This window comes from Camelus ferus, chromosome 17, assembly GCF_009834535.1.
Source record: "Camelus ferus isolate YT-003-E chromosome 17, BCGSAC_Cfer_1.0, whole genome shotgun sequence".
Classification (NCBI taxonomy): domain Eukaryota; kingdom Metazoa; phylum Chordata; class Mammalia; order Artiodactyla; family Camelidae; genus Camelus; species Camelus ferus.
Window position 1 is genome coordinate 20,048,736 of NC_045712.1, and position 24,687 is coordinate 20,073,422.

A 24,687-nucleotide genomic window follows, 5' to 3' on the forward strand; every position below is an offset into this window, starting at 1 on the left:
GGGCAGTGTTGTTCCTAAGCCCATAAGCACACAGACATAGGCTGGATGGGGAATGCTGGGCTCCTGGGGCCGCTCAGCTGAGCAGCATTGCAGAATTGGACTGGCTTCCCTCCATTGTGAAAGCAGCCTCAGGGGCGGCTTGGGAACCCACCCTCCTGTAGAGCAGCCTGCTGACCAAGTCTTTGGTCATGGACATCCCTGGTTGGAATCCTAGGCAGACTGAGCAAACCCTAATCTGCTAACGTTGAAGCAGTGCATCACACACAAGGCAGATTCTGAAGGTGGAAATTGCATGAGGTAAAAAATATTCTTGAAAAGCCTTTAAGTGTCTGAAGGACCACATACATGGCTTGTGTATACCCAAAATTGCCACTTTCAATTTACAGGCCTTATTGTACCAAAATATATGTCTTTAAACATCAGAATCTTATTCATGGTGGTGAGACATTCAAGCTATGAGAAGCTGGGAGGCACTAAACCACCCAAAGGAAATACAGATTCCCATATTCCCTTTCATACTCATTTTGAGGCTTATGCTTTTTTTCCCCCAGCATTATTTAAATTGTTACTGGCCATTAGTGCTCTCTCTCTCTCTCTCCCTCTCCTCCTCTCTCCCTCCTTCTCTACCTCTCTCCGTCTCATTTTCTCTGCCTAGCATATATAGTGGGAAATAAATAAGTTTGCTGCACATATATTGTGCGGCCATGTATATTGATTGATTTTTATGGTTCCAAGTCTTCTGAGGAGGGGCAAGAAAAATGTTTTAAGAGCAAGTGGATATGACAGCCTTTGTGTCAGCCAATATGACTATTCCTTGCTCTAAAATAGTTGTACTTAAACTTGAGGTTCAAGTCCCCTCTCTTCCTTAGAATTTATTTATTACTGCACTGGGTTTATGGTATATCAGACTTCCTGCTTGGTCCTGAGAATCTTGCAGTGAGTAGCCTCGTCCCAGGGCTTTCGTAGTTTACCAGGGTCACTCTCTCCTTCACCAAGTGCTGGATGTACACTTTCCAACTGGAGGTCAAAGCCAAGCAAGATCCACCAAGGAGCCAGGCCTGCCCGTGAAGGAGCTGTTGCTGGCCAGAGCCACCTAGTTGAGGTGGTGGGCCTGCAAGGGCCAGAGGAGCAGGGCGAGGAAGGGAATGAGTAACAAGCTCCAGGTGCTTCAGCTCAAATCCTCAGCAGCCCCGGGAGCTCTGCGTGAGGCTTCTGGTGGCAGAATTAATCAGGGGCTGCTTTGATTGGTTGCCCTTGGAGCCAGAGTTCCCCTCGGCTCCACCCCCAAGTTTGGCCAGGCTTGCAGTGAGCATCTGTGTAAACTCCCCATCAGCACAGCTTGGACTCAAAGGACAAAGTTGTGTTCAGGAATACAGGCAGGAAAAAAATCAGTGGTCCTGAAGCACTTTTTCCCACCCCAGACTTCTTCAACCACTTCCTTCCCACTGCTTTAGGGCATCTATTTGAGGGAAAAAATGCAGGTGTTCTCTTCAATCTCCATTGGAACCCACTTACTCAGGAGCTTCCTTTACAAGGGTGGCAAGAGTGGGGCTGGCAGAAGTGGACCAGATTCTCTCTGCATCCGAAGGCAATTTGTCCACACCAGCCAGGCAGAAAAGTGGTTGAATTTAGTGCCAGTGTGTGGGCTTGGTACCTGGGATGAAAGGGCTGTGTATCATGAGGTTTCCTGCCTGGAAAGTGGGAACTGCTGGATTCTGGCCTCAGCTGGAGCAGAGAACACCGAAACAAGGACTAGATATTTCCATTCCCATTACCTCCTGCACACCTAGGAAAGTCAAAACAAAAGATATCATCTCCCCAGACCACTACTTGCTGTGGCCATGACTTTGATAGGAAGGGAAAGAAATTCAACAGTGCTGTCTACAAAATAACTTTTGAGATAATGATCATTTTAATATTTAAAAAATTAGTATCTAATTTTCCAAGTCACACCTGAATATATTTTTCTTGTAAAAAATTTTAAGAACATTAGCTATAGATGTACAGTCTCCTTTGTCCACTACCTTTAATCCTTTAGTCTCAGGTGCCCCCTAGCACCGAATGCCTCCCTTCATCCTGGTAAGAACTTGCTGTGGATATTTCTGATAGTTTTCAATGATATTTACCTACATGTCCCTATAGAAGATATATGGTATTCATTTGTAGATATGTTTTTAACACAAATGGTATTATACTGTGCTTATGCTTCAATTATTTTTTAACTGAACCTAATACATTGGAGATCTTTCCATGCCACACCCACAAATCCGTCTTCTTTTTGGCTGCAGCTGAGTGGTGTTCCATGGTGATAAGACTTTTAAGCACTCCTTATTGGTGAATATTACAGTTGTTTCCAGTTTGGGTTTGTATTTTTACAGTCCCAGACGGGGCTGCGGAGAATGATCTTATAAATTGCCTACTGGGCATTTACAGTGTGTTTCTCCAGCAAGGCATGGTACTTGCGGGTTCATCACTGAACAGCTTTATCTTCCACACACCCTGTCAAATTCCTCTTCTGAGTGGCACGCCGCCTCTTATCAGCCTCTTCATATGTAAAAATGGGCGCTGGGCGCAGAGGACAGGGTTCTAGGGATCTTTTTGGAAGTGGTGGAAATATTTTGTGTCGATTGTGAAGGTGGTTACTCGAGTTGTTTAAACCTGTTAACACTCAACTGTACAATTAAAATGGGTGCATTTTACTGTTTGTAGATTATATTCATTTTTTTTAATGTACGGGGAAAGACTAGCTAGGAATAAGACAAGACAGAATACTGCTTCTTTTTACTGTGGGCTTCTAAAACGCTTGTCTGCCCCAGGAGGCCGCTTCCCTCCGCCCTGCTTTTGCCCGGGGACTCCCGTCTACCCGCCGCCCGGCTTCGCCCAGCCTCCGTTCTACCTGCCGCCTCTTCCACCCCGAGAGTGCCCGGGAGCCCGAGTGCGGCTGCCACTGGGCGGGGCGGTTTCGCAGTCGCGTCCCCTGAGCCAGTGGCCCCGAGCCGGGGGCCAGTAGAAGGAAGGGCTGCGCAGCTGGAACGACCCTCGCCGCTTGGAGGGACTTCCGCGGGGCGGCACCTGTGCACTCCTGATACTCGTAGGGGTGGGGCTTGGTCGGCGCTCCGGCCACGCTCCGCCCAAGGTGGGCTGTTCCAGTCGAGGCTCCGCCCCCTTTCTGCCCGAGCGCCGGAGTCGCGTCTTGCAAGGCTAGAAGCTGGCTGTCAGTCTCCGTGTAGCCGCAGCCGCCCGGCACCGTGGAGCTGGGGCCCCCATTCGCCTGGGAGTTTTGCGGTCGCATTGGGTCAGCGGTGACATCCGAAAGGGCAGGCCCGGCAGCCGCCATGGTGGCCAAGGATTACCCCTTCTACCTCACGGTCAAAAGAGCAAACTACAGCCTGGAGGTACCCCCGGCGAGCAGCCCAGCCAAGGACGCAGAGGTAGGGCCTCCACCTGGACCTCTCCGGTCCGTCTTTCACTCTCTTCATCTCTTACTCTCTCGACTCTCTCCCGGTGTCACTATCTGTCCATCTCTCACACACTCTCTCTGTCTCTGTGTCTCCATCTGTAACTCTGTCTGCCTCCCTCCCACCCCTTCTCTGTGAGCTACCTCGTCTGTCCGCGTCTTTCTCCCTTCCAGCCTGGGGTCAGCAGCCTCTTTGCCCCTGCCTTTCTCTCTCTCTCATGCGTCCTGCAGGGCCCTCAGACTGTCCATCTTCCGTCTAGACTTGGCAAAGGGACTTTCTCCTACTGCATCGTTGGGCTCAGTCATAAAGGAAGAGCTACCCTTTAAGCGTAGGTTTCCTCTTGCCTGGGCCAGGGGAACAGGGGGACGTTCTTGGGGACCCCTTGGGACATCTCACCTGTCAGGTTTGGACTTGCAGCTGTTTGGCAGCAAAAACAGGACGCAGCACCTCTGTTTGTCACCTGTGGCCAGTGGGGGTCATTCAGCTGGGGGCCTGAGGGCTAAATAAGTAATCTGAGTGTCTCCCACTTGGATTCTGAAAATGAATTAAATTCCTTGGGGCAGTGGGAAGCTGTCTTGGAACACTGGAAACGTTTATCTTTCTGGGAACTTTCCTATGCCTTGAGGGTGATGTGAGGGAGCCCTCCTGGCTTGTGTTTAGTCTGCCTTTTCCTCCTATGTGTTATATCTCTGGCAAAGAGCTCACGGGCCTTAAAGATTGGATTCAGCTGGAGGAGAAAATGTCTCTTTCTTTGAGGGTCTTAGGGAATGCAGTTGCTTGCATTAGACTGCAGCTTTGCTGTGGCTCAGCGGTAGTGGAACCCACAGAACACAGCTCATCATTTCCGCTCGTGTGTATCTGGGAGATCTCCACTCTCCAACCACGACTGGGAGAATCTGGAGGCTGGTGTTCTTGGGGGTCCACCCACCTGCCACCCATGGGTTTGCTCAGCTGTGTGCACTTGATTCACTGAATTATGTATATTCAGGAGAACAGCATCAAAGATTCATTGCCTCTAACAAGAGCTGCTCCAAGCTGACAAGACTCCAAACAGTCTCCGGTTGTAATCAGCTTTCTGTAAGCTGAGTGCAAACTAACTTCTCACTCCCACCCCCACCCCACACCTCAGTTCAGTTGAGTATTTTCACAAAGAGTTTTTGTTCCCAGCGGCTGTGGCAGTGTGATGGCCTTAGTGGTGTTTGGACTCTTATTTAAGTTTTGATGGGACAACACCTGCAATAGAATTCAGGTTGTTCAGGCTTGGAATGGGTTTATGATTTTTCCGTGGGAACTTCATAATTTAATGACCGTAGGAGCAGTAGTGTCCCCTCAAACTCCTTTTGGAAGGAAACAAAGCCTAACGTAGTTTAATTAATAAATTGGATTGGGTCAAAAAAAGAATAGTGAGAATAGCTCTGGATTCTAAATAATTCTAAACCTCTGGATTCTAAATAATATCATTTGGTCCTGTATTTTTGTGTAGTTTGGTTAAAGGATTAGGTTAAACCTATCTGTTTAATCTTTTCTTATTCTTAGAATGTAAATATATATATTTATATATTTATAAAACTGTGATAAGAGAAATGTATCAGCAGATGTCAAATATTAATTTTCTTCATGGTAGCTGGATCCAGATTATAAAATGTGACTTATTTTCCTTTTATGGAGATGTCCTGGTGTGGAAGTAAGGTTGGGAGAAGAACAATTTTCGAGTTCATAAATATTTTTCAGGTGTCACCAATTGAGGAATTTTTCCCTAGTGTTTAAATCAGAATAGAATTATCTCTTATGCTCTATACACCTTGAGTCAGAGGTGTCCAGTCTAGTACATCTCCAGGCATATCGCTTCCTGATAATGGTGACAGTTGGAAAAAGAAACCTAAGTGAGTTTGGGGGCTAGTTTTCTGTTTCATTATCAGCTCAAAAGACAGCCGGCCCTGGTAGACTTCACTTCTCCATCGGCAGTTAACTGAAATATATGTTCTACCAGCAGGTGTCGTCAGCATTTCTAAGTGTTTAAAAAACAGCATACACTAGTTGCCCTTTTGAAAAACATTGTTTATAAGCTAGACATTAACTGTTAATTCCTGTGGAAGTATTTTTTAAGATAATTTTCTTTGCATAAAGAATGTGGCTGTGGGAAAAAGAAGGTTTGATCTATCCAAAGTCCTTTTTGACCTTCAAAGGCAGTTGCAGCAAAGCACCTGTGCCCTTTAGACACATAATGGCTGTTCCTTCAGAATTTGCTGTAAGGAAGACAGTGGGCATAGTGCCGCATGGGAAGTGCCTTCTAGCATTTGTTCCTGTCCTCGCAGCAAACATGATGGGCAAGGCCACTTAGGGAAAGGCTCATGGGGAAGGGGCCATTGTCACTGATGTGTATTTGATAGCATACACTTGAGTAAAAATATACAACAATAAACATTTTCTTAAAAGCAAATCAGGAAGATTTCTGCTCAGGATTTAAAGGCTTTGTAAATTTCAAGGATAGTTTTTAGTGAAAGAAAAAATATATTTAACATTTTTATTTTCTTTATTTTAAACATTAAAACTATTCTACATGGATTATGATATTAATACAGTGTGGCTTCTTAATCTAGTATTTCTTATGACATGGCTATATGGAGTTGAGTTGCAGATGTTTAACTTTAATACCCATAATCAACTAGATCCTTCCGGCTCTAATCATTAACCGTGAAATCTCAGGAGCTTAGTCCATCTTAGTCCGTAGCTCCAGATTTTCACAGAGAAACATGGTATCACATGAGCATCATTAAGCTTATTTCTTCTGATTCACTGATGCAGCTTTGCTCGATTGATCTTTGTTTTTATATTTATTGGATGCTTCCTTCTCAAGCCAGGAGGGACTGGTTCTTCTAGGTTATTAGGTGCTCTGAACACCTGATCGAGTCACTCAAAGAAAAGCTGTTAGTGCCCACGAATTACAGTGATTCTAAGTTAAAAGTCACTATTTTCCCATGGTGAGGTTTGCTTTCAAAGAAAGAAGGCTCAAATGAGTATAAACCTTGGCTAAGGATGCTGGAGCCCGGTGAGAAGGTTTTAAGAGTTTAGGGTCCATTTAATGAAAATACAAAGTAGTGTTTCTATTATTTTCTGTCCAAGAACATATCTGACAATTTGATGAACAACTTACTTTTGGTTTTAAGAGTCGCTGTCTCAGATATTGGTCAAGATTAGGCCAAAATGAGTTAGTGGTATTCATTGTAGTCATTGTCTTTTGTCTCTCTCATGTATGTCTCTCACTTGTCTGTTTGAATATATTCTAACTTTGACTCAGCTAGTAGCCTTATGTGGAACCTTGAAGCGACCTAGAAATGATGGAATTCTATTGTTTTTCTAAGTACCACATCTAATCTCTTACTTGAGAACCCAACCATGTTGTAAGGTTAACATAAAGCATGAAGTATCCTCCCCACTTTATGAATAAAGACACTGAGGGGAAATGACTTGCAGAAAGCCACCAAGAAAATCAGCAGCTGAGCCAAGATCCAATGCCAGGTTTCCTGATGGATTTAGCCTAGCATTTAGTACCAGTGAACCTTGTGGCATCTAAGAATGTTTACCTCTGTGAAGAAAAAGTGGGGGGAATGCAAAACAAAACAGACATGTAAAATGCTTTAAGATATTTTATTTTAAATATATAATCTTGAGCATGTTATTAACTGAAGAGGTACCTCTCAAACTTCAGTTCTAAAGGGCAAGGTGAACTGTATGCCCTGTCATAATTTATCCCCCATTCAGCCCACAGGTGTATTTGAAAACTTCAAGTACTTGGGACTGTATTCCTTGCATGCCAGCTGGAGACCTAAAGGCGTCAGCTGATTTCCAGTAATTTATACACTTCTTGGAATTTGTATCATATAATGTTAAACTGACCATATATATAACCAACTACATGGAAGTAGTTCCAAGGAGTTTTTGCAGTAGAATCCTGGGATTTTATCAGATGATTAAATAGACTACATGAATCATGTGACCTCAGATATTGCTGGGTAGGGAGCCGCATGGTTGGTAAATGGCTGTCACTTGCTGATAGGATCTGGGTATGGTCATTGGCCATGATTCTGAGGCTTGTTCATATGGAACCGTATCTTGGGGGTCTTGGTCCTCCAGGATGCACGTGGACAGGTTTATTAGAGAAAAATATGTTGACATGTGTATATTTGAAGCTGTTCATAGCATCAACTCTGAAATAAGACTGCCCAGGTCCTAATGCCTTATCCACCACCTGCTAGTAATATGCCTTGGACAATATGCTGTGTTTTTCTCTAAGCCTTAGTTTCCTCGGTGGTAAAATGGGCATGATGAAGGCTCTACCATAGTGTGATGAGTCATGTACAGTGCTTAGTGCATGGTAACTGCTCAGTAAACTGCATCATCATTAAGATCTGCATCTCAAAAAGATTTCTAAAACAGTGTTAAGAAACATGTCCAACGTCCTAATTTCCTGAATGCTGTTTTATACACATCAGCACAATAGGAGCCTTACTGTAAGTCCTCTAATCATCCTTCCAACAATCTGCTGAGGTTGGTTTAACTGCCCCTTTTTGTAGAAGAAACTGAGGCTCAGAGCTGGGTAGTGGCCTTTCCAGGATAGCTGAGCTGGTAGGTGGAGGAGCCAGTACTCACACCCGAGTCTGACCCTGAAGTCTGTACTTTCCCAACCACATCACATTGCCTCTAAATGACTAAATCACTGGTCTTCTCACCGCATAACACATGAAGAGTGAACCCGGCTGCCACAGCAAACTGCCTCATGGTCAAAGGCCCATTTTTTCCTGAGTGTCTGGATGGAGACCCCACCATTAGTCAATGCTGCTGGCAGCCACTTCATAGAATGGCTGCAACCCACAGGAGTGGGGTTTGCAAGCCTCTGTTTGGGAGGGTTTCGTTAACTTCTGTTTTGTGTTTCTCAAGACCAAGGAGCTGGTCTTTGGCAGAATTTCGCAGGCTCAGTGCTGTGGAGGTGACACTGTCATTTCTACAATTAGTCATTTTGCTTATCTATATTAACCACCAGCCTTCCACATAAACCAGTGATTGGAAGCCCCTGACCGCCATCTGGATATTTGCAAATTGTGTCATTTTCTCAAGACACTCTGTGATTGCCTATAAAATCCTGGACTGGTGCCACTGTTTTCATAACAACTGAATGAAAATAAATTACTGATCATATCATAATTTTGCAAAGTCCTGTGCACATGTAATTGTTATTAATGGTGTGTATGTGTATCTGGAAGGGCTACTTCACTTGTGATGTGCGCACGTAGTTGCCTTCCATAAATTTGTCAACACTGGTAATGGGTACAGGTCTCACATACAATGAGGAAATTGCTGAGATTGCATTGCCATTTATCCTTGTTGTGTTGGCTCATGGACTCTCAGGAGTAAAGGCCAGTGGTTTCTAATGCCTTCAATTTTTTATGATTGACACCGGTTATTAGCTTAGAAGAGGCCATGGCATGAACTAAGATAAGCTTCCAACGCTTTGGCTGGAAAAAGAGTGGGTCTTTTTAAGTCTAGAAACACTCATCCCTTGGACCTCCTGTGCTTGGGCCATTGTGTCCTTTTGCGAGAAGGCAGCTGATTATTAGTAAACTCAATTGAAGCTGAACCAGAAACCTTAACAGTAAGTTCACTGGGCTTTTTGTTTTTTCTTTTTCTGGCTCTTATGAGAAGGAAAGGAGTAGCAAAACAGGCTTTTTTCCGGGGATTTATGAAACAAACAAACAAAACTAGCCTCCGGGAAATGACCCAGGGTCATTGCGTTACAGAACCTCAGAGTGGGAAAGCCCTACTGAGAACACGGGCCATTCTCGTCCGCTGCTGGATCCATTCAATCGCTGCTTAAGCACTTCTAGGAACCTTCTCAGGCTGTATATTCCCTCTTTGTTCAGTGTGGAGCATGAGAAAATCCTTTCTTAGTTGTAGCATTGCTTTCTGGAGCTGAATATTATACAATAATACTTTCTCATGTGTTATCCCCTTAAATATTTGAAAACTCTCTCCCTGCCATCTACTCCTACTCCACACGTATGCGTGCACACACACACACACACACACTTCCCCGAGGTGCTTGTCTTCTCCTGGCTAGACGTCCTGGTTCCTCTAACTTTTCCAAATGGGACATAATGTCCAGTCCCTTTCTCTTCCTTGCTTGTTTCCCCTGAATATCCTCAGTGTGCCTGGAAATTTTGAGTGTTGATCAGCCTAAAGACACTGTATGATGCTGTATCAACAAACAAGATTTCTTTTATGTATAATATGCTTCCTTAGACAAGGGAAGTAGACTGATACATTGAAAAAGATTTTTTTGAAATAGACATTTTAATAAAAGACTAAAGATTAATGTTTGTCATATAAATAATTTATATAGATATAAAAGAATGCTCCAAGATGTCCACTGACATATAGGCAAAAGACAGTGATAAGCAGTTCACGCACATGGGAACTGTGAATATAACATTGTTTAAAATGATCACTCTAATAGAAATTATAGAAAAGAAAAAGGCAAATAATTATGCTATTCATACCTAATTGATGTCACGAATATTTTAAAGACATGATAAAACCCCAAACTGGGGATGTTGCAGAGAAACAAAATGAAATTCTGCATAGAATAAGGGGACTTGTCAGTGCATATTAAGACAAAAACGGTTCACATCTTTGCATCCAGTATTCCAGCTCTTGCGGAAAAAAGCTATGTTTCCAAAGTTGTTCATAATGACATCGTTTGCATGTTCATGTTTTCTGTTTGTGCATTTCATAGATTTCAAAGTACTTTTGTATGCTTTGCCCTCCTCTGAGTATAAATATCCTCATTTTAAAAATAAGGATTCCAGGAGTAAGAGAGGTTCAGTGATTTTCCCAGGATCACACAGCTGGGAATGGCCAAGCTGAAGCCTGAAGTCCAGTTGTCTGATTCCAGTCTAGCATCCTTTTGTACTTATTTACAACAACCAGAAGAGCCAAGAGCCTCTCTGGTCTATAATGAGGGATTGGTTCCATGTCCCGTGGCCTCCAGCCCAGGGGTCAGCAACATCATTTGACTCATTACACCCTGGCAAACAAATACTCTAGTGTTCCTGGGAAAAATAAAGAGGCAGAAAGTTGAGCATAATTATATACATAATGTAACCAATTAAAAAATATATGTATGCACATAGGATGTAGAGAAGTGGGGAAGGGATGTTTCAGAGAAACCACTTCCTTTGTCATCATGATCACAGTAGCAATGCCACCTGGTGTTCAAATCACAGTCAATTATTTTCATATGCATTCTGTCCTTTGACCCAGCTTAGGGACCTGAGCAAGGCAAGTACTGTCCTCTTTGTCGGCTGAGGAAACCTGAGGAAACAGAGATTCAGAGAGATTAGGAGGCAGGGCCAAAATGTTGGTCCCTCCTTGACCAGTCTTGACCTCTTGGGACACTAAAATGTTGTCTTAAGCCAGTCATGTTTCTAAGTGAGGTCAGTTGTAAGCAGCCATATTTTGGGTATGTTCAAAGTGAATCCTACTAAACTTAGCCACAGTCCTGCATGCAGTGACCTTGCCTGGGGGCCAGTGGACTGCACTCCTGCAGATCCAAGTGCAGGGTCTTACTTAAATGTAATGTGAGATCCCTGTTAGCGTAAACAAAAAGCCCACACAGAATGAGTAGACACACACTTCTGTACATGTAGATGACATCCCTTAAAATGATGTCTTTCTGAGCTCTGCAGATCTAATTTGCACCATAGGTGATAATTAAATGGTCGAAAGCATTTCCCCCAGGGTACTGTTTCCATAGATACCACTAGAAGTTGGTAACCTGGCTGAACTAAATAAAACTGAGAGCCTATGTCAGAACCTTGAAAAAAATAAAGTTGAATGTTTATCAGGTGCTATAAATTGTCAGATTTGGAAGTTTAGAGCCTTGCTGGAGGAAGAAGCCACAGAAAGGAAAAGGGAACCAGCCACTGGATGGGAAGAGATGGAGTTGGGTGTGCTGGCCGATGAGGCTAAGTGATAAGGTTTCCCTCCATGCTTTCTGGCCCTGACACAAGGCCAGTGCAAGCTCCCTTCCCAAATGTGTTGTCTTATATTGAAATGCTAACATTTCCTAATCCCCAAGTGATGCAAGCATGTCAAGAAAGACCCCAAGCGAATATAGAGAAGATAATTAAAGGTCACTGGTGGAGACGACTGTTCTTATTTTTGACTTCACATAGGTCGGAGAGGGGTGTGGGTGTCTCATCTGTATCCTGTTAGGTTTTGGCAGCCTTGGTTCATTTTTCTCACACCTCGTCAGCCATCCTCCTTGCTGGTTAGTGATTGCCTGAGTGCTTCTGGGTGTAGTCTTGCAAAAGGGGTCTGAAACTGCTGTGAAAAAGGAAATAGACTGAAGAGGAAAAAAACTGATGGTAGCTTAAGTGTCAACCACAGACCCATGGTGAAGAGTCTCTGCCTTCCGCCTCAGCTGTTAAGTGGAGCATTATCGGAAAGCTTTGAAGGAGAGAGCATTGGAAAGGACACCTGATTTTCTCTCTTTAGTCTCTAAATATTTTTCACCTGGGCTTTAACAGTTTGGAAGAGTAAGCTTTGTTCTAGCTCAACATCAAGGAATCTTGGCTTTGGAGGACTCTTAAATGCTCATCCAGATCTCTTTAGCAGCGTTTATTTCTAAGCTGGTTCTTACAAGTTTCACTACTAGCTGGGGACAGGGCGGAAGTAGGCTCAGCTTCTTGGAACCTCAGCGTCTTTGTTTCTGAATGAGTGGACGGGGTTAGATCATTATTTCCCAGAAGATGGGTTTCATACCACTTGTGGTAGCTCAAAAGATTCAGGACAGGAGACACAGAGACAAGACACAAAATAATTTTGAATCACTTTCTCTTTCCAATTCTCTTCTGATCTTTCTCATTACGTCAAGGAGAATGTCTCAGTTTGGAGCTAGTACATCTTTAATACTTCTCTATCACTTGCTAATTTCCCTCTTTAACAAAGCACAGGCCTCAGGCAGACAAGAGTCTAACAAAAATTTAACAATAGGGTTCATTTTTTTAAAGTTAGTTTCTATTTATGGCAGGTGATAGTGATTTTCTGTTTAAGGCAGTGTTAGAGTTGATTTTTTATAAGTTTACTTAAGTAAAAAAAATGAGTAGCTTAAGGAAACATTATGTAATGGCTTGGGTGATAGGTATGTGGGGCCAAAAATTGTCATGATGATACCGAGAGTTTGGAAACAGCACATTAAGCATGTTCTGGGGCCTTTCTAGGATTAGAACTCTGCAACAGGAATTCCTGAGTTTGAGCACCGCCACTCACAGACTAAACTTGAAATTTGAGCTTTGAGCATAGAACCCAGACTTCAGGTTATTAAGATTTTTAAATAAAAACTGGATTTAACATGACATAGAAAGTTATTATGGACTAGTTGTTATACAGTTAAAAAATAAAACTGGATTTCTATTCTAAGAAGAAAAATCTTTCATTTCAGAACTTCAAAGTTCCAGCTAAAGTCATTTAACTCATCCTTTTCCTTTTCCCCTTTACCCTAAGGGAAGGATTGAGCAAGACTGCCTTTTAATTCGGGGCAGCCACAGAGTGTGGTGTTTAGAAACTTGGATTTGAGGGTCAGACTGAACTGAGTTTGAATTCCAAATGTGAGCCGAGAGACCTGGGACCAGTGACTCATCCTCTAAGCCTCAGTTTCCTCATCTGTAAAATGAGAAGTTCCAAGGCAATTGTGAAGAGGAAATGGGGATGCAGACCGCTCCACAGAGCAGGTGTCCTGCAGACCATTAGCTGTGGCAGCACCTGTTCTGCATGCACGTCGGTTGAGCGGAAGCTGTGGATGGTCATCCCCATCCAGTGGTCTGCTCGGAGGTCGCCCCTTCCTTTTAGGAAACACCCACCCTGCCTCCCAGGGATCCAGGTTGGCAATGGGCATTCTTTTTTGGAAAACAAAAGATGTTCCAAGCACATAATGTGAATAAAGCTTCACCTTCATTCCTGCCAGGCAGGATGAAAAAATTTAGTGCGGTTTTCTAGTGTTCCTGTACTCTCCCACAGCGGGTGGGGGTGAGCTCTGGGTAGAGAGGAGCCCTGCTCATGGGAGATGAGGAGCATGTCATTGTCCTCAAGGCCAGCTCCCACCTGACACACGTCATCAGGGAACCTTACCCACGCTCTGACCACAAACATGGACCCAGGGAAGGTGAGGAGATAGGTTGCTTTGGGAGTTCTTCATGCCCTATTCCTTAGTAGCATGCTTTAATTATAAACAGATCCTTTGTTAGAAACGTGGGGAAACTCTATAGCATGATGGTTACAAGTTGGACGACTGAAAATGACTCCCAGTGCTCTTTGATTGTCAGTAAATATTTATTGAGACCAGACTCTACCCAGCATTTTTTCTCTCCTGGGTTTAAAAAAGAAGAGGAAGGCATGTTTGGCCCTCAATGAACTTTTCCTTGAGTTTGATCAGGTCATACACAACCCTAAAATGCATGCAGCGATTGTCAATCAGAGGAAACCTGGGTGGGTAAGTGACAACCTCACTGTGGGAGCTTGGCCGACTGGGAGGTAGTTGTCCAATGAAACCCCTAGTGCTGAATTCTGTAACACCTAGTCCCTAGGCCTGCTCTTACCACTAGCTTGGCACCTACACACCTGGCTGGGCACTCTAAGATGCTGGGGGTGGACCCAAGAGGGGCTGTTGATTCCAGAATGACAGGGCTTGAATATCGAATGAGCAGCTTCTGCTTTTTCACTCCCTGCCTCAGTCTCTTCTGCCTTACAGTCTAATTTCTTCAGGGCTCCCACCTGGCTTGGGACACGATCAGTGCTGTGGTTAAGAAACCCGGCCTTGTAGAGTAGCAGCTCAATCTCGGCTCTACTACTACTCACGACTGGCTGTGTGACCTCAGGCAAAGTTCTTAACCCCTCCGAGCTTCAGTTGCCTGCTTTGTGAAATGGGTATATTAACAGTAGTAACATAATAGAAATCAAGGAAATCATGCATGGAAAGCACTTTGGCACAGCCTGGCTCAAAATCGCCCTCAATTTTATTACTATTATATTATTATTATAAGAGGAAGTTGTGTACCCTGGGAAGCCAGTGTATGTGTGTCCAGGAAAGCTTTCAAGTCAGAGTTGAATTTGAATTTCAGCTCTGCCAATTAACTACTAGGTATGACTTGAGGCAAGTCGCTTCACTTCTCTAAACACCTGCTTCCTCTCCTATAAAATGGAGCGGTGGTGTTGCCATACAGACTAGATGAGCGAGTGTATATGTGTGTGTCAGCACCTCGCACCAGATGACTCCGTGGCTTTTGGTACTTCCTCCTCCCCATCCAGGGGTCCCCCATTGTCTACATAGTGCTTCCTTCTCTTGTTTTTTGGGGGGTTTTTTGAATAATTTTAATGTTTTTATTATTTTAATCCTCAGGTACCTTTTTTTTTAAATGGAAGTAACGTTGGTTTGTAACATTATGTAAGTTTCATGTATACAACGTTACATTTTGACTTCTGTATACACTACCCATTTTGTGATTCCCTCCAAACCCTTTCCCCTCCTTCTCTTCTTGACGAAGTCAGAAGAGAAGAATTATACCTGGGTCAGGTGTGGGATGACCGACTTCTCTGTTTCTAGAAAATTGCTAGAATCTGAGCAGATAGGTAGGGGCCCTGGCAGCATATAGTTTATTTAGTAGCAATTCAGGAGCTTTGCAGGGTCAGGCAGCCCCTGCCACCCCGTTGCACAGCCCTGCTTTGCAAATTCAGGAGCGGCCCAGAGCCTGAATCCTAAATGGTGGGGCAGGAGGAGCTGGTAAATGAGCCTCCGCCCATCCCTGGGAGTGCCGGGGGTTTGGGGAAATCCTTGTCAGGTTAGACCCCCAGTAGTCTCCCAGAGGAACCCTTCCCTCTATATCTGTCCTGTGCTTGAAAACTCATGGGAACTTTGCCCCTTTCTGCCACATGAGCACTTCAGGAATAAAGAACATTTTTCTTTGACCACAAAACTGCTTTTGTCCTTCCTGGAAACTTATTGGCAGTCCTTACCACTGAATCTCCAATGGCAAAACCAAACGGCCAAATCACAGGTTTATATTTACTTCTTTTAAGTCAACTACCATTGTCTATTCATTTTACCTCTTGTCTTTGTAATTGAAATGAATTGCTTGTGATGTGGGGAGCACAGCTGAGTCTCTGAGGCTTCTGCCTCCTTTGTCAGTTCAATATGTTCTTTTTTCAATGCACAGGCTTCTGAATTTTAATAGACTGTAGATAATGATACATGTGGTTGCATATTAATTGCTGAGAGTTAGAAATAACACATAATCACTATGTTTCAAGGTTGCAAGTATAAAGCACTGAGAGCCAGGATTTGTTATGAGCCTTAGGAAAAATCCATTGTCAGTGGGCATTTTTAAATTCCTGTCGTTAAAAATGTGTTACAGAATGAAAACTATCTCAAAGTTCAGTCTTGTGTTCTATGTGTGTGCACCAACTTACACACCTCCCAAGGAATAATATTTTGAAGCTAGTCATCAGCTCGGTTGGGGTGTGTGGGGGCAACTGCAAGGCCATATGAAGCCATTATAGATTACCTACCTCACAGTTCCCTCAGTAGCATGCTTTGTACCTTATTTTTCTACAAAGCATTGCTCAGTGGGTGGTAAGATGTCAGCTGAGAGCCAAAACAGGAAAGTTTAAAATTTTTATATTTTATTTCCAATTCAATCAGTCCCTCATGGCTGTGTGACCAGTATCTTTTTCCATTTTGAATAATCAGATTTCAGCATATTCTGTTCTCAGTCGAGAGCAGACTGTTCTAAAACAGCCAAGTGCAGTGTTCCCTGGTTCTAAGTGGAGGACGTGAGGACGCACGTGGAACAAATGATTTGAAAGGATACATAGTGCTAGGAGGGACATCTGGGGGTTACCAGGGGACACGGCAAATGTATTTTATGTTTCTCTCTGGAAGTCTCATCTCTGCCAGGCTTGACTGCTCAGAATCATTGTTCTCATTGAGAACAGAAACTGACTAGGCAGCAAAAGAAGGGGGTCCATGTTCTCCTCCTAGAGACCCAGTGCCCTCAGTTGGATGTCCCTGTAGTTTTTACCCAGCAGCTGAATGTGGGATCTTTCATCCCAGCCTCATCTTCAGTCAAATGGCAGACATGACTGTCTGTTTTGCTTGCCTGAGACGTGTTTGAGCATCTCAGATTCAGCTGGAACACGCTGTCCTTCCTTTGGGACATTGAGATTAAGATCTGTGCATTTTTTCCCACCTTTGTACTTCTTTTTCCTCTTCTGGGAAGCTAAGATAATGCTGAGCTTCAAGGGATGACAGGTAGATGAGGGAGAGAGGACTTGTTGGTGAGTCTGTGTGGTCCTTTCTGGAAGCCAAAGATAATGTTATTTTTGAGAGAAATTCTACCTTGCACATCTGACAAGGAATCTGACAGGATTCCTATCATTGCCTAATCCCAGATAGTATTGGGATCAGGCAAGATTGGAGACCAACTCCTCTAGCCCATAATTCTGCAATGTGGGGTGGGAGGGGTTCGATGTAGACCTCAAGACCCAAGTACTTGGGTTCCCTTCTCTCACTCAAGTTCTTATCTTAGGATTTCACAGCTGATGTTTTTCTCTACTTGGACATAGCTTTGGATCCTGCCAAGCCACTCCCAGTTTTGCTCTATCCAGCCAGAGCCTGACTAAACAGATGATAAAGCTTCTGGAACAAAGGGAAGACAGAAATGTGCCATCAAGATGTGGTCTCATAGCTCACATGTGGTCTCAGAGCATGTCATTGGTGAGGTTGTGGCAGGGGACATGGAGCTCTAGCTTTGTCCCTTGGAGGCCCTGGACAAAATCCAGTGCTGCAGGGAATGAATGGGCAGGAAAGCAGGCTGGAGGAGCAATCACAGCTCTCCTTGGACATCAGAATTTAAAGGCAGTAATCTGATTTTTAGAGGGAACAACTTATGGAGCAGGCTTGTACCAGGCACATTACACGCATGATCTCATGTCACCTTCCCAACAACCCTGTGAGCAGATGAGAGAGTCACCCCCAATTCACAGGGCATGGGACCAAGCCCTCGGAGGTTACATGGTTGGCCCGAGGTCATAGGGTATTGAGGTCACAGGGCATTGTTCCCTGGCCAGAAAGGTTGGCTCATATTTTATCCTTAGATCCTTTGCAAACAATTGACACATTTTGGGGGCCAAAATGGTAAGAACTTAGTCACTTGCAGCAGAGGCTTCCTGCTTTTTCTTAAACTCTGGAGAAGACTCAGGAAATATCCTTAAAGTACCCTTAAGGTCCATACACACCAGTCCCCAAACACTGAAGCAGAGGTGGAATCCCCAGTGGCATTCTTCTCCCGCTTCCCCTCCAGCCCAGCCCAGGGGGAAGCCAAGGAATCCCCTTCACAGAGAGAAACAAATGCAGAATTTATATCCCACCCACGGGTTTCCAAGAATTCAATAGGAAATGACTGACTGAAACCCCAGAACCATAGAGCCCTTCCTCTGGGTCTGAGGCTGTGATTAGACCACCACTGCCACCTCCAGGTGCCTTGCTGGCATCCCCCAACCAAGGATGTGCGGCTCTGACCCCATTTTCCAGTCCTGGGGATGCACGTGGTGGGGTGGGCACATTTCTGCTGTGGTGTTCTTGGCAAAAAGGCATAATCTGACTCTGATCATGAGAAAACGTCTTCTGGGCCCAAGGCTGCCCTTCCTGTAAGGGCCACAGAGGCAAGAGTCTGTCTGCAGTTCTCACACTTTTCCAGGAGTGCTTCAGCTTGGAGCATCTGGCCCTTTCTGCCTTGACAGAGTAAGAGCTTTGCTTGATGATCAGAAAGCAGATGGGAGCCAGGGACTGCAGAGAGAGCTAAATATTTGGCTTCCTCTTTCTCTGAAGGTCTACAGTGCCATGTCTGGGCAGGACCAAAATGAGTTTCAGGCAGTGGGCTGGCATTTGCTGAAAGAAACTTATCAGGGTGTGAGTGTGCATGTCTCCTTCTGCCCAAGGTTAAGTAATAGTAACATCCTGTGTAAAAGAGCTTGAATGTGGTTTTCTACCAAACTCCAATATTTTAGGACTATTTACTAGATGTGTTTAATCGTGGGCCAATTTAACCAGTAGCAGACTAATAAAATAACAAATTTGGGCTTGCTGCCAGGGCAAATGTTGACTTACCCTTATAATGTTGACTGAAATGAGTAACTTTGAAAGTAATTGAGGAGTGAACCTTAGCCAAAAATACAGTGTCTGAAACAGTGGTTCTGTTTTATTTTACTGGCACTGCTGAGAGATTTTGTTCGTAACATAGGCTGCTGCCTGCCTCAGCTCTCAGAGAGTCCCATATTTTACTGAATTATTTTCTAAGGTGTTTTTTTTTTTTTTAGCCCATAAACAATCATTCAGCAGAAATGAATATCCCCATGGCGGAGAAGAACAGTCTACTTTTCCACTATGGGGCAAAAACATTCAGTGATAATGAGAGGAGTAAAGATAATAACTTGCTTGAGGTCCTCCCTCAGAAGCAAAGCGGTGTGCCAGGCACATTAGCCCTCTCAGAGTTGGTAGTAAAATTAATTGCTCCTCCAGGGTGTACTGGATGAAATCCATCTAACGCACCCCGTGCTCACCTTTCCTTCGTTTTGCTGTTCAGTTTACACAGACATTAGAGAGCTATAGTATTTTGCCAGCATGTGTTTTGGACTTGAAAGAAGGAGGAGAGGCCTGGAGGAAATAAAGCCAGGATGACCACAGAAATTGTCATAACGTGTGATTTTTTTTCTCTTCTCATTTTTTATTTGCATTTGATGCGAGTTGCGTCTGGCGCCGGAACTGAGCATACTTTCGGAGGCTCATACCAGCATTGTCTGAGCTCAGTCAGATGTCACCCTCTGATGCCTCTGCCTTAACCAAGTCTCCCCCAAAAGCAACCGCTTCACAGGCTGACCACGGCCAGAGGCCATAGGTGCTGACTGGACTTTTGGTGCTGACTGGCTCAGGCAAAGACAGACTTTTACAGGGAGTAAAGATAATCTCCCCAACCTTAATGTGTTCAGTTTTACAGCCCTGAGAGTCAGTTGTTTAATCTGTGGATTTCCCCAGACCATCTTATGATATCTCTATCAACTTGCTTTTTAGCAGCTCCTTGAGCGGAGGCTGGAGAAATTGTCTGATCCTCAACACAGCAATCCATACCCATGTCTACAGCTTGGCCATAAGACTGAACTAACTCAGAGTGATCTGTGGATTTTATTTATCCAACCCCTTTTTAGTCCCCAGTAGCAAAAATACAAACAAAGCAAAATAAAGCAAAACTTTTAAAAAGCAGTTTTTTCTTTTAAAGAGGGAGATTAGTATGTTTTCTTTAAAGTATCTGATGCAGAGAGGATTGTGTCATTTCATTAAAAAGGAAATCTAATCTCCCTTGGATGCTCAGTGCAAGACTTGCAGACGGAGAAAATAAACACAAGGGTGTGGCCACTGCCTTTGAGATTAGCCAGGAAGAAGGTATCTGGGAATCCTCCAAGAATTGTTCCTGGTGGTTTGTCAGAGTCCACAAAGCCTGTGGTCCCTTTGTTGAAATCACCTATAAATATCTCTAGAGGAAAATTATAGTTCTGCATTCTTACCTTGTGGGTTAGAAACCAATAATTCTGAAATGAATTTAGTCTAATCAATGAAGCCAGGTTTCCGTTGGAATTTGGGCCTCATTATTTGCCTGTTACTTCTGGTAACAAATGACACCAGGTCAGTAAGCTCTGTGCCAGAGAAAAGGAAAAAAAAATGGAAATTTTGGAGTTATAAATCATTCTTTCAGTGCTGTCTTTTTCTATTTCCAAAAAATAAGGTGAAGAGTCACTTGCAGGCTCCAAAGAATCTCCCCTTCTTGTTCCTACAGCCTCAAGCTTCTTGCTCAGACAGCTCTGCAAAGGCTTCCTCGTTGCTGCCTCTGTGACCTGCATGCCCCTGTGGTCCGCTGTGCCCTGCCTGCTGACTGCCTCACCCGCCCCACTCCTTCCCCACTCCAGCCAAGGCTGACTCTCTTGGGTCCTCTGCCTGGGTCAACTTTCTGGTTCTCCCTGTTCAGCCAGGAGACATTCCCCCAAGGGTGACAACTGTACACTTCAGTGAAGCCCACTTTGCAGATGCTGGGCAAACACAGAACTGAATTTCAAAGGATGCACTTAGTTGCAAAGCATCTCTTCCATTATATGTGTTAATTACAAAGGGTGTAGTAGTAATTGTACAATGGGGAAATCCAGCAGGGCTGCTGTAACAAACTGCCACAAGCTGGGAGGCTTAGAACAACAGAAATTTATTTCTTACTGTTACGCAGATTAGAAGTTAAAAATCAAGGTGTCAGGAGGGCCATGTTCCCTCTGAAATCTGCAGAATTCTTCCTTGCCTCTTCCTGGCTTCTGGTGTTTACTTTCAACTGTTGGCGGTCCTTGGCTTATAGATGTCACTGTAATCGCTGCCTCCATCATCACATGCTGTTCTCCCTTTATGTCTCTAAGTTTCCCTTCTTATAAGGACACCAGTGATTGGATTTAGGGTCCACTTCAATCTCATATGGCCTCATCCTAACTTGATTACATCTACCAAGATCCTATCTCCAAATAAGGTCACTTTCACAGGTTTGGGGGTAGAACTTCAACATATCTTTTCATGGGGGGGACACAATTCAACCCATTGTACCACCTTAACCAAATGGTCAAGGTTAAATCACCAGTGATAAGATATAGTGACATCATGTACCCCCAGCATGATGTACCAAGAAGGGCACATCACTTTTGTTGTATTCTTGCCAAAAAAGCATAATCTGAATCTAATCATGAGGAAACATCAGACATACCTAAATTGAGAAATATTCTACAAAATCACTGACCGGTACTCTTCAAAAGTGTCAGTATCACAAAAGACTGGGGAACTGTCACAGACTGAAGGAAACAATAGTGATATTACAGCAAAACATAAACTGGGATTCTGGATTGGATCCTGAAACAGAAATGGAATTAGTGGGAAAACTGGTGAAATCTCAATAATTCCTTTAATAGTTTGCTCAGTAAGGTTGTAGTAATGTTAATATCTTAGTTTTGATAAGTGTCCCATGGTTATATAACATGGTAACATTAGGGGATGAGGGGTAAAGAGTGCGTGGGAACACTGTACTATTTTTGCAACTCTTCTGTAAATCTAGAATTATTTCAAAGTCATTTTTTTAAATAAAAGAGACTGCATACATTAAGAGATTAGATAAATTCACCTGTTCTTAGAGGCAAAGAGGAAGAAGAGGACTCTGTGCTCTGTGCTCATCATCATTATCTCTTGAGCAGAATAGTTCTCTGTTGGGCAGTATAGTGTAGCAGAGGCCTATGGTCTAGTATATAATCCACATCTTGCCTCTACCTGAGATATGTGACCCGTGAAAGTACTTACACTCAGTGAACCTCAGCTTACTCATCTGTAAAATGGGGATAATGATAATAGGATGTTCTGAAGATGCCATAAGCAAATCCATATAAAGCTCTTAGCCCAGTGCCTGGCACAGATTGTAAGTTCCCAATAAATGGCAGCTCTCCCCTACAGAATTCTCATGACTGTATTATGAGAGGATTATCTCCCCATTTTTCAGTTGAAGAAACTGGGCAAGTAACTTGCCCAATATTACCCAGCTAGTAAGTATGACAGCCAGACAAAGATACATTGATAGACAGATTTATTTTGTATATAATTCTCAACTGTTAGAAAAACCAGGAAGGAGAATCTGCAGGAGTTCTTTGAGGAGCAAGATACAAAGTAAGCTGTCAGGTGCTCCCCAAAGGGAAGAGTGCCACCTATGACAGGAGGTAAAGAGAAGAGTAAAAGAATTGGCCAGTGAGTCAGTAAGAGACCCTGAAAGGGTGGGAAGGCCTTAGCAACAGGAGGTGTCGAAGGAAGTGAGAACACAAGAATATTTGTGGTGACCTTGGAGTTTTGAAGGGTGAGAATCTTGGGCATAAACTATAAAACCGTGTGAACCACCCTTTGGCCCTAAGGAAGTGGGTGGTAAAGTCGTGACAACTGTAGTGAGCCAGAGTGAAGATCTGCCAAGGAGGGGAGGTCCTAGCCTTCTTTATAAAGGATGGTGTTATTGTAGGAATGGAGAGAAAAGGGTGGATTTGGGAGACAGTCCTGGGGTATGCAAAGCACACTCACAAATTAAAAGGAATAGAATGGCAGGGGGAGGGTAATAGCTCAGTGGTAGAGTGTATGCTTAGCATGCATGAGTTCCTGGGTTCAATCCCCAGTACCTTCATTAAAAAAACAAATAATAAATAAATAAAAGGAATAGAACAGAAATCTCCTCTCCATGGGCAGTCTGATGTTGAATGGTCCCCATTTTTTCTGTGTGTTTCTAGGATAAATCAGGGTTGAACTACATCAGATTGTTTTATGTTGTGGAGTTCAGTGATCAGGAGCCAGTTGATGGGTTTCTTAATGAGAGCAAATAAAAAACTGGTCAGTAGAATAAAACCATCTTTGGGGAATCTGACAGCCAGGTTGGCGCCTCTCCATGGGGTGTCCGGTCTTTTAAGTTTAAATACTTTCGGGTAGCTCTTGTGAATCTTTCCCTATTCTGGCCTTTATCAGTTGGGAATTACTGAAATTTAGTAGTGGTTTTTTGTTTTTTGTTTTTTTTTTAAACCAGGTTTCTACTAATTACCTTCAATTCTAGATGACCTCTGCCTCTTCAGTATCCTTTCTTACTAGGCCCTCACTAACAACTGAAGTGAAGATCTCAGATGACCCCTGTCTGCTCCAGTTTGTGAAACTGTTTTCTGTCCATTTAAATGTCTTCTTATCATGGAGTATTTTGACCACGTACCATAGACAGGACTGTATGTTGTATCCCCTGTGCATGGCCCCTAGTATGACAGTTGCCAACCTGTGGTCAGTGCTGTTTCCTGTACATCCCCTTTCCCCAGTCCCATGTGACCTTGAAGCAGACCCCAAGCATCATATTTTTATGTCCTTTATTCATATATATTGATGATCAGAGAAATTTTGTGTTATGTTCAGGGTGATTTGTTTGGAAAATTAAGAGAATAAAATTCAGTAGGATAGGGTTCACTCACTTACAAGGTAAGTCAGATGCATCCCCTGCTCACCCGGGGAAGGCCAGCTGCAGGGAGTAGGTGCACATCGAGCCTGTGCCATCTGAAGACTGAGTGAGCCTGTGGGAGGCTGCCATCCCTGGAGTGTCATCTTTGGGTATGTCACAGTAGAAAGCTGAGGCTGAGGACCTCTGACCTAGAACGTGACCCCTATGACCCCATGGCCAGCAGTAGTACAGAGCAGTGGTCAGCCAACTATGGCCCCTGTGCCAAGTACAGCCCACTTCTGACTGCCTTCCAGCTATTTAGTGGCATGAAATAGTGTTGCCCCCCCATCTTAAAATCAGATTTCTGCCCCTTGTTTTTGACTCAGTAGTACTGGGAGGTAGAACTTTGGGTCTAAACAGTTTGAATGTTGCCTAGTATAGTAAAGGTGCTGTCAGAAAACAGTGTTTTGGGAAATAGTTTTCTAGAATCTCCTACAGTGTCCTCTACTGAGCAGAATACTTGATTGAAAATTGGAGAGTCTCCAACAAAACTCATGTTCCTTTGTCTGAGGAATAGGAAGAAAAAAAAAAAAAAAGCCCTCAAGCCCTTAAGAATGGTTTCTGTTTTTTAATAGTTGAAAAAAGCAAAAGAAGAATAATATTTTGTGACATGTGAAAATTACATGAAATTCAAATTTTAGTGTCTATAAATGAAGGTTTAATGGAACATAGCCACATTCATTTATTTATATAACTGTTTATAGTGATGGCAGAGATGAGTAGTCGTGACAGATGCTGGATAGCCCTCAAAGCCTAAAATATTTAGCCATATGGCCCCTTACAGAAGAAGTCTGCCAAGCCTTGGAGTAGGGCATGGGCTCTGGAGCCAGCCGGCCTAGGTTTAAATCCTGGCCACCTTTCTTAGCTTTCCCTGTCTTTAAAACAAGGATCACAATAGTGGCTACCTTGCTGGGATATTAGGAGGAATATATTAGTAAGTTCTGTAAAGCATAGAGAAAAGCCCCTGCAATGAATATGAACTCATTATTATTATTTAATAATGCTAGAGCTTCTCCATCACTCTGAGAGCATAACTTCCTGTTTAA

The 24,687-nt window shown here is 43.6% G+C and overlaps 1 protein-coding gene across 8 annotated transcripts in view; it reads left to right on the forward strand.

Annotated features, from left to right (window-relative positions):
• The window catches only part of ARHGEF3 (Rho guanine nucleotide exchange factor 3), a 294,208-nt gene that overhangs the window by 223,239 nt on the left and 46,282 nt on the right, over positions 1-24,687 (forward strand). Inside the window, exon 1 of one of the 8 annotated variants that reach the window (XM_006184836.3) lies at positions 3,171-3,431. The exons of the other annotated variants lie outside the window; for them this stretch is intronic. Within the exon in view, the coding sequence (XP_006184898.2) occupies positions 3,336-3,431 (96 nt within the window). The 5' untranslated portion in view covers positions 3,171-3,335. Of the gene's footprint in view, positions 1-3,170; positions 3,432-24,687 lie in introns of those variants that run through there. 8 annotated transcript variants of the gene reach the window in all.